The sequence below is a fragment of the Podarcis tiliguerta genome (assembly GCF_965153285.1).
Source record: "Podarcis tiliguerta genome assembly, chromosome: 6".
Taxonomy (NCBI): domain Eukaryota; kingdom Metazoa; phylum Chordata; class Lepidosauria; order Squamata; family Lacertidae; genus Podarcis; species Podarcis tiliguerta.
Genome location: NC_139539.1, coordinates 48,853,441 through 48,867,339, shown reverse-complemented (window position 1 = coordinate 48,867,339; position 13,899 = coordinate 48,853,441). Strand labels below are relative to the sequence as shown.

The 13,899-nt window shown below is 45.5% G+C and overlaps 1 protein-coding gene and 1 long non-coding RNA gene across 26 annotated transcripts in view; one reads left to right on the top strand and one right to left on the bottom strand.

Annotated features, from left to right (window-relative positions):
- On the top strand, window positions 1-4,484 carry LOC310680029. Its single transcript, XR_014512622.1, has 3 exons — window positions 1-1,115; window positions 1,719-1,765; window positions 2,351-4,484. It is a non-coding gene; the product is annotated as an uncharacterized lncRNA (long non-coding RNA).
- Window positions 1-13,899, bottom strand: part of PTPRF (protein tyrosine phosphatase receptor type F) — a 457,928-nt gene that overhangs the window by 52,150 nt on the left and 391,879 nt on the right. For 18 of the 25 annotated variants that reach the window (XM_083446024.1, XM_083446033.1, XM_083446017.1 and 15 more), the window contains 2 exons: window positions 11,240-11,545; window positions 7,439-7,632 (listed from right to left, as the gene is read on the bottom strand). In XM_083446024.1, the coding sequence (XP_083302150.1) occupies window positions 7,439-7,632; window positions 11,240-11,545 (500 nt within the window). The remainder of the gene's footprint in view (window positions 1-7,438; window positions 7,633-11,239; window positions 11,546-13,899) is intronic. The other 7 variants (XM_083446028.1, XM_083446023.1, XM_083446026.1 and 4 more) reach the window with 1 other exon arrangement.

Sequence of the window (13,899 nt, the reverse complement as noted above, 5' to 3'; positions counted from 1 at the left end):
GGGACAGGAAGGAGGAAAGAGTAAGGGAACTGTGATGACAAACTATGGATTATTAACACATGCAAGCACACACACAAGATTTGGCACTATCTGGACCCCCAAGTGTATCTACTGCTTTCTTCCACAAACACCTCTCTCACACAAAGAATTGTAGCTCTCTTTCTCTCCGCCCCCCCCCCCGAGAACTACAGAAACAAACCCCCTCTTCAAACTGCAGACTATCTAAGGCTGCAATCCTATACACACTAACCTGGGAGTTTCATTATGTAAGTACATATGCTAGCTCTGGACACCAGCTTTAGAAACAACATATTGCTACTGTTAGCAATAAAGGAATTAACAGTAACAAGGAGAAACACATGTGAAAATAGTATGTTCCTCCTGTAGTGAATGATCCTAGTGGAAATAGGACATAGAAATGTCTTCGTGAAATGCTGTGGCTGGGCTCCAGAGCCTCTGATGAGACAGCACAAGCCAAGAGACTCAAACCAAATCAGGAAAAATGACCTACCAAAGCTTCAGGGCAATACTTGCCCTCCCCCTCTTCCACCAGCTGAACCCTTTCAACCATAATTCTCAGACTCCTGTAACCCTCCCTGTTAAGATAAGCAATAGCTGTGTACTGAGATAAGCTTCCTCAAAAACCAGCCAGAGAAGCAGCATGATCATCAGTGTAATCAATTTCTAAGTTTCTTGCATCAAGCAGAGTTACTTAAATTCTTGCAAAGAGTGCATTTACCTAAAGTGCATCTTATAAAACAAGCAGATTTATGGTGCACGTCTCATTTACTCATCTCTTTGCCTTCCAAAGCAACATGTTCGGGTTCTGAAGGAAGGCTCACAAGGATTCGCATCCACCCCACCCCAGGCAGGCAAGTGATCTCGTACTACTGAACTGTCTGGACAGAGGAGCTCTTTGCTGCAACTTGCTCTGTAGCAAATGAGTTTGGCAGCGACACATATGTTTTCACTGGCAGCAAAACCCAGAAGCAAGCTCTTCAAAACAAATGAGGTCCACGGCTACTAAGGCCAGCAGCAAAAGCTGTTGTAAGAAGAAATACCTGAAACTGCTGCAAAGGCATGATGTCCCATAGAAGTAATCAAGAGAGCCACAGGTCTGTACATGTCCACAGCCCTGCTTTGGAAACCCCCCCTCCCCTCAATTCTGCTTCCTCCAGTTCACAAAATGTACTGCCACTATCTCAATCACTGCCCACTTCCATTCCCAACAATGGCATTTTTAAAATGTGTGTCATTGTGTTTTATTGAACTTCAGTTTTTCTTGGTATGTATTAAGGTTGTAATAATGTTGTCACACTGCAGTTGGTGTGACCAAGTGCAGAGTGATGACGGAACAGCAGGCAGGCAGCTCAGACAGGCAGGTGAGTGACACGGGTGGCAGGTGGTCCAGGCAAGTGGTGTGGGTTGTGGACAGGCAAGTCACAGAGTAATAGCCAGGGCAGGTCAGGGCAGTTCCCCAGCAACCACAGTTTTGGTCCAGCATTGGAGGACAATGAGGCAGGAAGCAGCAGCAGAGCCAAATGTCCAACACTGACCTTTCTGCTGCTGTGCGGCTCACTTGGGCCACCCATTCTGCTTGCCTGGTCTGCCTTCCCCTCTTGCCTGACTGCTGTTCTGCTGGGAGGCTGTTGCTGCGGGAAGGAGAGAAAAAGCCTGCATTTTAAAATGCAATTTCTTTTTCTCTCTCTGAGTGACAGTGGTGGGACAATTAAAAGGAAACTTGCAGCAGGGCAGGAGTGCTAAGGTGAGAAAAGACTGTCTCCTCTTCATTTACTTCATTTCACCCTACAAATGGTGAAGTGTAAAGGGGAGAGGCTTTGGGTGAGGTTTGCGGGGTTGAGGTATAAAGTGGAAGAGGGCTGGGGATTTGGAGGGGTGACATGTAGACAAGGCTGGCAAGCCGTGAGAGCAGGGGCGCAGGCCCAAGTAAAGTAATACAATCAAACCATGTTTTATAAATGCTTAGGAAACACCTATGCAAAGGGGGATTCAGAGGATGGAGAATTAATAAAAGGAAGGAGGAGACAGGGAAGAACACACACTGAATATCAAACAGAAAAATCAGTGGTATGTTTCAATTCCAGCCCACACTGGAGCTAGGCACTTTGTCTACAGGAGAAGAGTTTGGGAACCCACAACAGAAATTCAAACTGGTCTTCCTGGGGGAGCAAGGTGTTGGGAAGACATCCTTGATCACAATGTTCATGCATGACAGTTTTGGCAGCACATAACAGTGCAAAGGAGAAGCCATTCTCCTAGGATGAATGAGACACAAAATGGCACAATTATTCAAGACAATGATATGAACGTCTATCCTGTCTGTTCACAGGAACATGAAAATATGCACAGCTGATCACTGCTCAAGAATGTTGCAACTTATGAGGTTACGGTGTGCTACATCAAAGGCTGGTTTCTTGCTCAGCCATCTGCAGGTGAGATTGCAAAGGTGCCTTAACTTGCTCTGTGTATATCAGAATGTGAGCTCCTCTATCTGTATTAAACTTGCTTTCTCTCAAGCTAATTAATAATTACATTTCTCAGCTGCCTGCTCAGAACTATTCTATCAATATGAATGTTTGTTTTCACCCCACTCTGGGATCCATTGTGATGAAGAGTGGGTTAGAAATATTCTAAACAAAAGCAGTAGACTACATCCAAGCCTGTGTGCATTCGATTGATTTCCCTCATGCTTTGAAGTTGTACAGAATTTGGTACTAGAAAGAGATTTCTGCCTTCCGAGCGTTTTAAGCTTTTATTGAAAAAGGAAAAATACACACACAATATTTTGTTTCTAATGGCTGCCAGCCCACTACATTCTTCATTCAAGGCCCTGCTCCATATCCTGCTGTTTGGGGACATTCAACTGACTGGGACATGGGACAGTGGCTTCTTGGTTGTGGTGCCCAAGCTGTACAATTCCTTCCCCAAGAAGCCTGAATGGAGTTTTCGAGAGTTACATATTTTTTTTGCTTCACCAAGCTTTTAGCTTGATTTGAGGGTTTTTATCCTTGCTGTTCTATATTCTGTTTTATTATTCATCAGTGCTTGTATTTTTTATTATGTCCGGGGGCCCTTTGTGAAGCTTAAAAATGGGGTATAAATTGTTTAAATAAAGGAAGAAATGTCTGTTTCTTCTAGAGCCTTTATGGACTGCTGTTGTTTAATTCCTATGTTTTATTCCTGCTATTTTTAATATTTTATGTATTTCTTTTAGATTGTATTTTATTTTACTACTTATTTTTGTAAGCTACATCTAATGTTTCCTGAAAAGTGAGGTGATAATGATAACAATGATCATTATAACAGAATGATGATAGATTTTGCATATATAAAATGTATTGAAAATATGACATCCAAGTCAATATCAATAAGCAGACCGTGAAAGCAGACTGTGCAAATGAGCAAAATGCTCCAAACTGCAGGAGAACTCCACAATTTCCCTGAAGGGCAAAGCAGAAATATGTGAAGCAGACCAGCATCCTGGTGGCACCCATTCAATCTTAACAGTTTATTTAAATGTACTGTTTACCCTGACATCTTCACCAGACTCTAATCTCCTCACAGATCAGAGGAACCTCCACAGAAGGAGCATCTCTCTGAAATCTGCTCCAGCCAAATGTCTGAATTTATGAAACAGTCACCTGCAGATAAAAACATTTCTCTGCTAAACCAGCCCAATTGCTTCTTAAGTATTTAGCGTTGCTGAGTAAGATAAATGGGTTGTAGGAAGGCAGTGGCCTTAATAAAAAAGATTCAGCTGCTGCCACTGCTTGGGAGCACCAGAACCAATGCAAGCAGAGCTAACACTGGCAGGTGGTATTTATGCTGGCTGCAATGCCCTTACAGCATTTCATTTTAGTCTTCATCATGACTCTCTATAGCCACTGTCTCTCTGACCATGTCTGTAGTTCTGGGGGAGAGAGCTGTGATATGGATTACTTGGACTAGCCCTACCCTGACATTTATTTCCCCTGCGTGTGAACTGTCATTGTAGTGAAGATTTGCCCTAGAAGCACATACACACGCCTGCTGAATGCACAATAATTCTTCACTTCAGGTGTCGGGTTTTTTGTTTTGTTTTTTACCAATGGATATCATGTGGATTTTGCTAACAAAGCCAGTTTAAGTGGTTACAGAATCCTCGTCTCAGAGGGGAGGTTGCTATTCGTCTTGTTCTTTGGTGTGGAGATGGCTAGTTCTAAAGACATATTTATGTGCTTGTGCTATCTCAAGCTGCTGTCAGAGACTGCTGAGCTAGATGGACCACTGGATTTGACTCATCCACAACATGCATTTAAAGCACAGGGCTTCCCCCAAAGAATTCTGGGAATTGTAGTTTATCCCTCATAGAGCAAAAATTCAAACTACAGTTCCCATAATTCTTTTTTTTGGGGGGGCGGGGGGTGAGACACCATGTGCTTTAAACATACAGTGTGGATGTGATGTAAGTATAGAATAGGAGCATAGGCAGCTGTCTTATTCTGAAGGCTTGCAACTTTTTAACATGGCCCATCTAGACCAGCATCCTGTTGGTGGGCAGGAGCAGGGACTGAGCAACGGGAGCTCACCCCGTCGTGGGGATTCGAACCACCAACCTTTTGATCGGCAAGTCATAGGCTCTGTGGTTTAACCCACAGCGCCACCCACGTCCCTTTGGTCCTTCGACCCGGAAACGAACCAGCGACCTAAGGATCTAAAGACGTAGTAACACCCAAATGAATTTTGTACCAAATTATTGTACCTAGATTATTCTTGTGGTTTAAATTAATTGTGAGATGCTAAACACAATAGGGAAGAGGGTGTAACCTGACTTCAAAACAGTAACTCTAAGTATAAGAAGACAAATCCACCCTGTTCTAATTGATGGGTAAATTTCAGATGCTTCCTACACATTCATGGGAACGCAGGTGGCGCTGTGGGTTAACCCACAGAGCCTAGGACTTGCCGATCAGAAGGTCAGCAGTTTGAATCCCCGCGACGGGGTGAGCTCCCGTTGCTTGGTCCCAGCTCCTGCCAACCTAGCAGTTCGAAAGCACGTCGAAGTGCAAGTAGATAAATAGGTACCGCTCTGGCGGGAAGGTAAACGGCTTTTCTGTGTGCTGCTCTGGTTTGCCAGAAGCGGCTTAGTCATGCTGGCCACATGACCCGGAAGCTGTACGCCGGCTCCCTCGGCCAGTAAAGCGAGATGAGCGCCACAACCCCAGTCGGCCATGACTGGTCCCTTTACCTTTACACCTTCATATTTCTCCTTAACTACATATACGAGGGCTAGGAAATCTTGTTCTCTAAACTGATTATTGCTTCCTGAAAGCTCCCATATGTAATTTTAATACATAATCCTAAGTATGTATGGGATTGTAAGAAATGGCAGACATTAGCTTCATTTTCCTATAGTTATCTGAATAAACTGACCAAGTTTATTTGTTCCATCTATATAGTCTTTGTCTCTATGCCTCTATGTGCGAACATTTCCATAAGGAAGGAAGCCTGTGGCTGCAAATCAGACAGTCTGAGAAGAGACTCTACCGTTAGATGCCTTATTTGATACCACACAGTATCAAAGTACAAGGTGTGAAAACAGCCCAGATCCAATCCAAGGATGCACTGAGCCAGGATTGGCCTAAGGCATGAGCTCTACAAAATACTGTGAAGTATCTCAGCCGGAAACTGGATGATCACATAAGAAATAAATGAAGCATGGCATCAGGAAGTAAATCAGAATGAAGCAATGCCAGGGCTAGAGGCAAGCAGGGAAGCAGGAATGGTCAAATCCAACTTGGTCTGCATCTGAGCAATGAGTTACTCAGACTGTGCAGCTAAGCTAAGAGACAGCAGGTTTATATGGCCTATTTGGCTTTTGTGTTAGGTAATTCCAGGAAGCAAGAAAGTGTGTATATGGTAAGGCAGTCCTCTTGGTTTCAACTAATATGACGGATGGGTGGGCAGTTGAAGGGGAAAGGGGAGGAGTGGGAAAGGGCATTCTTTACTCAAAGCAGCCTGGCAAGCAAACCTCCCAGGTGGTCTGAAGATTCCCTGCCTCTGTCTCCAAGGTCCAAGTGGAAGACAGTGGTGGAGTGGGATGAGGTGGCAGTCTAACCTGCCAGGCTCAGAAATATTACATAATTGGTTCTTAACTCTGTTGGGACTCGCTCCCAGTCACATGGCTGAGGAATATCAGAGTCAATAAAATGTGCATGATAAAAGCACTTAGCACTGTAGCCATAGGTAGGGAACAAAAGAGGTATGGAGGGGGCACAAGGAAATGTTTCCCCATCATAAGGTCTCAGTTCCCACCTTCAGCAAGGTCAACTGAACCTATGGAACCCATTTCTATATAAATGTACACTGGAAGGGAAGTAGGATAGGAAGAATCTAGGAACTCAGCAAGATATGGCAGCAGACTACTATATTGCATTTCTACCTTTCAAAGGACAGGTGTGAAGGGACATTAGCTAGCCTCTGATCTCTGCCATATGGGGAAACACTACTGCAGAGACATGCCCATGAAGGACAGGAGACCATGGAACATGCACTTGCAAACTTAGTGTTCTAAAAGAACAGTGGTGAAATCTGTTCTTAATGCCCAGGAAGGTTCATTTTCTCTCTAACAGAGGAACCCCTCCCCCCAGTTCAAAAAGCAAATGCAATCAAGTTATTTCATTTAGAGGAGATTAACAGCATAGTTTACTTGGGACCAAACCTTTAACCCCAAAGACCAAAAGAACACTGCAGCAAGTTGATGATTAATTTCCCCAGCCTAAAGGACAACTTTGAGGAAATTGGAAGAGGCACTGGGCTGCTTCACAAATACAAAAATTCGACAAAGTCTGTAGGAATCATGATCGTCTAAGCTGAGCAGTGAAGTCTTGAGCTAGCAGGTCTTTGTCTCACTTTATTCCCCCCCTCACTCCTTGTTGGGGTGGGTTTGGGTTGTATGTGGGGTGGGTAGTGGTTGTATGTGTGTTGGGGGGCTGGCTGTGCTTTACTCCCTGTTGAGAAAGATGCAGATGAATCAAGTGTTGTATTAATGAAATATATTAATTAGTCAACATAGCTCTCCAGCAATCCTATTGGGTGCCATTCAAACAGTCTAGCTCACAAATGATCACACCTAGACTGCAACTGTAGAAGTCCCAGAAATGTCTGCCTTGTCCTGCTCCCTGACACTCCCAGTTCATTCCATCTCAACCCTTTCCACATCGTTCTCTCCCAAAATTTGTTTTAGGCTCTCAACTATAGTAAGGAAGCCTGTAACAAAGAAAATGCATGTTATTTGCCATAATATAGCTCTCTTTCTCTCTAACCATATAAAGTGAAAAAGCCCATGACAAAGCAAATACAGACCCTTCTCCAAAATATATTATTTATCTGTCTGTCCATGCATGCATCCATCCATCCCACTCATACCAGGATATACCTGGGACTCTGCTACCATGACGTCTTTCATGATAGGCAACCCAACTGGCTCATTATTCTCCAGCTTCACACAGATGACTTGGTAGCCTCGGATCTGGCCATGCTGCTTGTTAGAGATAGGTGACTTCCAGGTAACACGAATGGTTGTGGAGTTCACTGATTCTACCTCCACTTTCCGAGGTGGAGCACTGGGCACTGGAAGGCACATGAGAAAATTTCATCAGAGACAACAGCATTGCTTCTGGGGTGGAGGAGACACACATCACCCCAGATTACAAAGCAGAATTCACAGTAGAGTGAATGGTAAATATCCATGATTGTACTGCTGGACTAAGCTGTCCTGCTATTCAAGGCATGGCATAAGGCGATGCAAAGCTTTGTCTAGATTACTAGTACCCACACAACCCAAAACATACATATCAATGAGTGGACATATTACAGGCACAATGGGAACATAGTTAATGATTAACCATGAATATGCCAGGAGCGTCCACTTCATACCTCCTTATTAGTGAATGTAAAAAACAAACCACAACCCCTAGCTATGGGGATTTTTAATTATTTATTAGATTCCAAGATGAGAGCTATACAATGGAAGTGCTAGACACAATCTAGTGAAAAGGGAATTACACAGTGTAGAGGCAGCCACGGAGAAGACTCACCAAGGTCACTAATAAGTCCAAATTTCTGAGAGTGGTGGAACTACCAAGAGGGCCCCCTATGCTGATCTTAGCACCTGAAATGGTCTGTAGGGAAATCAGTCTTTCAGATAATTGGGGCCCATCATTTAGGGCCTTAGACACTAATATGAGCACCTTGTCCCTGGAAATGAATTGGCAACTGTTTTAAAACAGGGATTATGTGATTTCGAAATGGAACCCCATCTGGCTGCTGCTTTTGAAGTTTCTAAGTAGTCTTCAAGGGCAGCCCAGCATAGCAATAATCAAATCTGGAAGTCACCAGAGCATAGAGTACAGTAGCCAAGTAATCTCTGCACAAAAGGGGCTGTAGCTGGCAAACCAGATATAGTTGGAAATAGGTCTTCCTAGCCACTAATGCCACCTGAGCTTCCATTGAATATCTTGGATCCAAGAGTACTCCCAGCCTGCTCCTTCCAGGAGCTCCCATGATGCAGAGCAATAGCTACCACATAACTACTTTTTGGAAACAGCTCCAAGGGTAGACGTGGAACTACTGTAATACAGTGCCTCCAAACCCTGGAGTTGCTCCAGAAGAATACCACGGTCAAAGGTATCAAAAGCTACCAAAAGATCAAGGAGAACGAGCAGGGTTACACTCCCCCCATCTGTTTCCCAAAAAAATGTCATCAACCAGGGGGACTAAGGTGCTTTTTGGTGTAAAGTCTGGGCCTGAAACTGGACTGAAATCAATGATTTACTGTGTCCAAATGCTGCCACTGATGAAAATTTATTAAATTTATTAAAATTGCTCTAAGGTCAGCTGCTCTATAGCCTAAAGTGGGAGGCTGGTAATGAGGGAGGAAGGCAGTCCTAGGAGACTCATATTCTTGGCTGGCCATTCAGCTTATAGAATGATCTCCGAGAGCAATGTTCCTTCCAGAGAGTATCCTTGCTGTATTGCTACTCAGAATTTGCTTGAAAAAAATAAGACCAGAATTTTGTTGTTGCAGGGCAAATCCACAGCCCCTGTAAACACACTGTGTCCCATTTGCTAGTGCAGAACAAGGTTAATTGGGGGCAGAGAACTGGATGGAACCTGTAAGGACTGTTCTATGCAGACACTCGGCAGGCAGGCAAGGCAGCCGCTCACCCTCTGGCAACTGGTTGTTTCCACAGATCTCACTCTTAATTGCAGATAATTACTTGAAGAGGAGCACAGAGGGGAAAGATACATATATTAGCAGGGGGAGGAGGCAAGCCTAATCGGTGAATGAGAAAGGGGATCATGGACCTCATTCCATCATTCTCCATAAACTGCAAAATGGGGTGTCTTTCCCTGATGGTTATTCCTCATCCGAAAAATGAGTGGAAAGCAAACTACATTGCAGTGTAGTAACTGGACAACACTCCCCTTCTGCTCCAACAGTTAGACATGGCTGGGAAAGTGCTTGTGACGGTTCTGTCAAGGCACAGTAATCACGAGACTTACCGTATTTTTCGCCCTATAGGACGCACCGTCCCATAAGGCGCACCTAGTTTTTTTGGGGGGAAATAAAGGAAAAAAATTATTTCCCCCCCAGGCGCGGGGTTGGGGAAGCCCGAGCTTCCCCCGACCCCAGCCCCCAAACAGGCAGCTCTCTGCAAGCCGTGGGAGCCCAGTGCTGGCTCCCGCTGCTAGCGGAGAGGTCCGCGAAGCCTGGGCGCGCTGAGCTCAGCGCGCGCAGGCTTCGGCATGCAGGCACGTCTCCGCCAGCAGCGGGAGCGCTCCCGCTGCTAGCCGAGAGGTCCGCGAAGCCTGGGCGCGCTGAGCTCAGCGCGCGCAGGCTTCGGCATGCAGGCACGTCTCCGCCAGCAGCGGGAGCGCTCCCGCTGCTAGCGGAGAGGTCCGCGAAGCCTGGACGCGCTGAGCTCAGCGCGCGCAGGCTTCGGCATGCAGGCACCTCTCCGCCAGCAGCGGGAGCGCTCCCGCTGCTAGCGGAGAGGTCCGCGAAGCCTGGGCGCGCTGAGCTCAGCGCGCGCAGGCTTCGGCATGCAGGCACGTCTCCGCCAGCAGCGGGAGCGCTCCCGCTGCTAGCGGAGAGGTCCGCGAAGCCTGGGCGCGCTGAGCTCAGCGCGCGCAGGCTTCAGCATGCAGGCACCTCTCCGCCAGCAGCGGGAGCGCTCCTGCTGTTTGCGGAGAGGTCCGCGAAGCCTGCATTCGCCCCATAGGACGCACCCAGATTTCCCCTTCATTTTTGGAGGGGAAAAAGTGCGTCCTATAGGGCGAAAAATACGGTACCTATACCTGCCGATAAAGGGCAGAGTCTTAAGCTAACAGCAACTGCCAAGGGACTGAATTGTTGGGTCAATGGAGGTCACCCCAATTATGAGGAGGGTATATTAGCTACCAGTAACATTTCAAGATTCAAAAAGCACTCTCACCCCCTTTTTGTGCTACCACCTATGAAAAATGAGTGCATCAGAAGGTTTTAAAACCACTCCTGACAGAGAGCTTAGCTGGAAGAGCCAACTGTACGGACCTCAAACTTATGCAGAGAGCTTGCTGCGACATTTCTAGGGTAGCAGTGTCCCTCCGGCTAAGGCTTTGCTAAATGAGAACTGAAGCAAACAATTCAGGCAGCAGGACATACAGATGTGCAAGCAAGCTTCAGAAGTAGGCAATGAACATTGCTATGCAAGGCTTTACAGGGTTGCAGTGGTGAAGGCAACAGCACAGCATGGGTGGTACAACTGAAGTATGCCTGCTCTCAGTTTACTGAGTGGCTCCCTTTTTCTATTTGCCTCTCTGTGCCCTTTTTGGTCTCTGAGGCAAGGATGCAGCCTGGGAAGTGCCTTCTGACAGTGCAAGGACTGGCACTTTCTACAGAAGAGATTTAAGCTGGCATGACATATCTGACAGACCAGCCATAACAATGCAATTTTTGCTTCAGAATGTCCTTGATAGAGAGCTGCTTTGCCCATGTGATAGAGAAGAGGAACAGATTCATGTAGGAAGCAGGCATTTTGATTATATTTCATACATATTAACCCCATCATTCTTTATTGACTACATTTAGACCCCCCCCCCTTTCTGTAGAGCCGAGAACAGCACTACAAATGCTATTCCTTTGGCAGGACCCAAAAGAGCCCTTGTTACCTTCAGTCATGGGTCAGGAACCTACCGTCTTCATCAGTGCGAACCCAGACCGGGATGCTCTCTGGCCCAGGACCCACGTCTGTGTGAGCCCTCACCCACACTTTGTACTCTGTCCATTTCTCCAGGCTGTTGATCTCCCAGCTTGAATGCTCGTGTCCAATGCCCTCAACCACACGCTTGCTGTTGTCCTCTCCTTCCACCGCTTGGTATGCGATAGAATACTGTGTGATGACTCCATTGCGGCTCTGAGCCGGTGGTGGTACCCAACTTACCCGGATAGAGGTGGAGCTGGTGCTTACACACACGACCTCTTGGGGTGGGGCAGAAGGGGCTAGGGATAAATAAAATGAAGCAAGTGGGGAGATGAGGGGAAATGATTGGGCAAAATACATAATTTACAGGGAGCTCTTACCCAGCCAACAGAGCCTCAATAAACATAGAACAAAACCCACTAGGCCTGATTCAATTGAATAGTCGTTTGGCTATTCCCTCTCATTCACCTGTGCACCCCACCAACTACTCTGGGGGATTGGGTGAACCCCCAGAACTGGGTGCAGTGAGGGGGGGGGGGGAGTAGAAGTGATATTATTCCATCTGGCAAGCAGATATGCTATTCCCCCTGGCCTTTAATTTGAATTGAGCCTGATCTATTATTTTCCTTCTGTTCCCTCCCCATCCCCTTTTATGAAGAGACCCGCTCTGAGACCCCACAGCTAATTCTCCCCTAGCCTCCTCTGTATAGGTTGCCTAAAAAGAAGGGAGAACTAGAAAGTACAAGACTTAGACAGACGTGAGATCAATAGGATAAGTAACAGATGAGAATAGGAGAGCAGGAATCAAGAAGGAAGGATCTGAAGTATGAAAATTATTGAAACCAAGAAGAAAAGGAAGAACAATGTTGTTTTGTTCCTTGAATAACCTGATGGTGCTCAAGCTGAGGAAGGCTGTTGGATTATACATCTTCTGAGGACAATCTGACTGTACACTAACTGGCAAGCAAGCAATCCTGGAGAATTGGATTCTTTGCATCTGACATATTGCTCCAAACTTGGGAGCAGGGCGCAGAACTGGAGGCTCCTAAGGCTATGAGGAAGGTTCCTAAAGAGGTAAAAAAAGTACTACAAATTACACTGCTGAGGTGGATCTGAAAGGTAGAGAGTAAAGAAAGAAAGCCAAGGCAATGCAGGAAAGTAGACAAAGTGAATATAGGTATAACCCAAGAAGGATACATGGGGTATGAGAAGCAGACAAGAAAAGAGCCTAAATTAACTGGAAACAATTCTTTTACTAATGAATTTGGAGATTTTGGAGAACAGGCCTCACTTGACAACTAGATTCTCAGCAACTAGAATCAGAAGAACTATCAGCATGCATAATAAATGGATCAACACATGAGACACAGTGATTTCCCACATCTACTGATGGCTGGGTAAGAGTCACACCTGAATAGTGCCAATAATAAGCTGCAGCTTAACATCAGAGGACAAAATAAAACACAGCAACACAAGCAAAATACATGGGAAAAGTACATGAGAAAGAAATGCACACCAACATGCACGTGCGCGTACACACACACACACACACACACAGACAAACCACACATTTTGAACCATGACACACACAAATATTCTCAGAGGCAAAATGAACCCATTCACTATTCTCAGGTTATGCCCTCCCTGGAAATGTAAGTGCCTCTAAATCTTGCTTATGAGAATGGCTACTTGTGTGATGAGCACTGGGTAACCTAATTTCAATGTTTCTATGTTTAGTACCAGATGACTGATCTTCTCAACATGATATTATCCTCAAGAAAAATGCTAGGATTGGCAGCATTTTCCCCAGAGATAATGTATCAAAGGACATAGATCCTATGTGTGATTAGAGGAGCATCTTATTTGGGCTGTTCAACAATTAAGGTCAGGATTCCCCATATCTGCCTTTGCAAACTATTCTTCTAAAACAGAAAAAAATGGCTTCAAGTTTTCATTTGAGCCAGGGTGCAGCCTTGGATCCCAAGTTCTCAAAAATCATGCCCTGCCTGAGTTGCTTAATCCTTCCCTTGTTAGCTGCCTCTCCCTCAAACTCCACCCCACCGTTTTCATCTTGTCTGTTTCACTGAATGTGTTTACCTTGCAAGCACAAACCTTGAACTCCATTGGGGTTGGGCGGGGAAAACAACTTGAAAGGTAAAGCACTGTTGTCCAATGTGGTCTCCTCTGTATGTTGTGGACTACAACTCCGATAATCCCTGACCATTGGTCATGCTGGCTGGGGTTGATGTGAGTTTGGGCCCAAAGCATCTGGAAGGCATGGTGTTGGCTACTGCTACTCTATCCATTTCCCACTGCTAAGCTGTCCTTCCATGAGGAAGGGACTAATGGCTAACATGACACATGGGTGAATATGACTAGTGTAATATGTAGTTTAGCCTGGAGTATATGCAGTTATATTCCTTCATAAAAGTTAAAGAACAGACACCTGGAACTAGGAGATATAGCCAGGGATGGAGCCAGAGCACCTATCTTTTTATAGTATGAAACATTGCCGAGGAGGATCAGTATCATAGGAGTTCTGTGTCAGAGAGATCTCCCTTGCTTCTGTCCCCAGAGACCATTTAGTATGCTACTGGGAAAACTTTAGAAATATAGCTTGGTAGTTTGCTAAATCAGCATATGGCCCTATGTT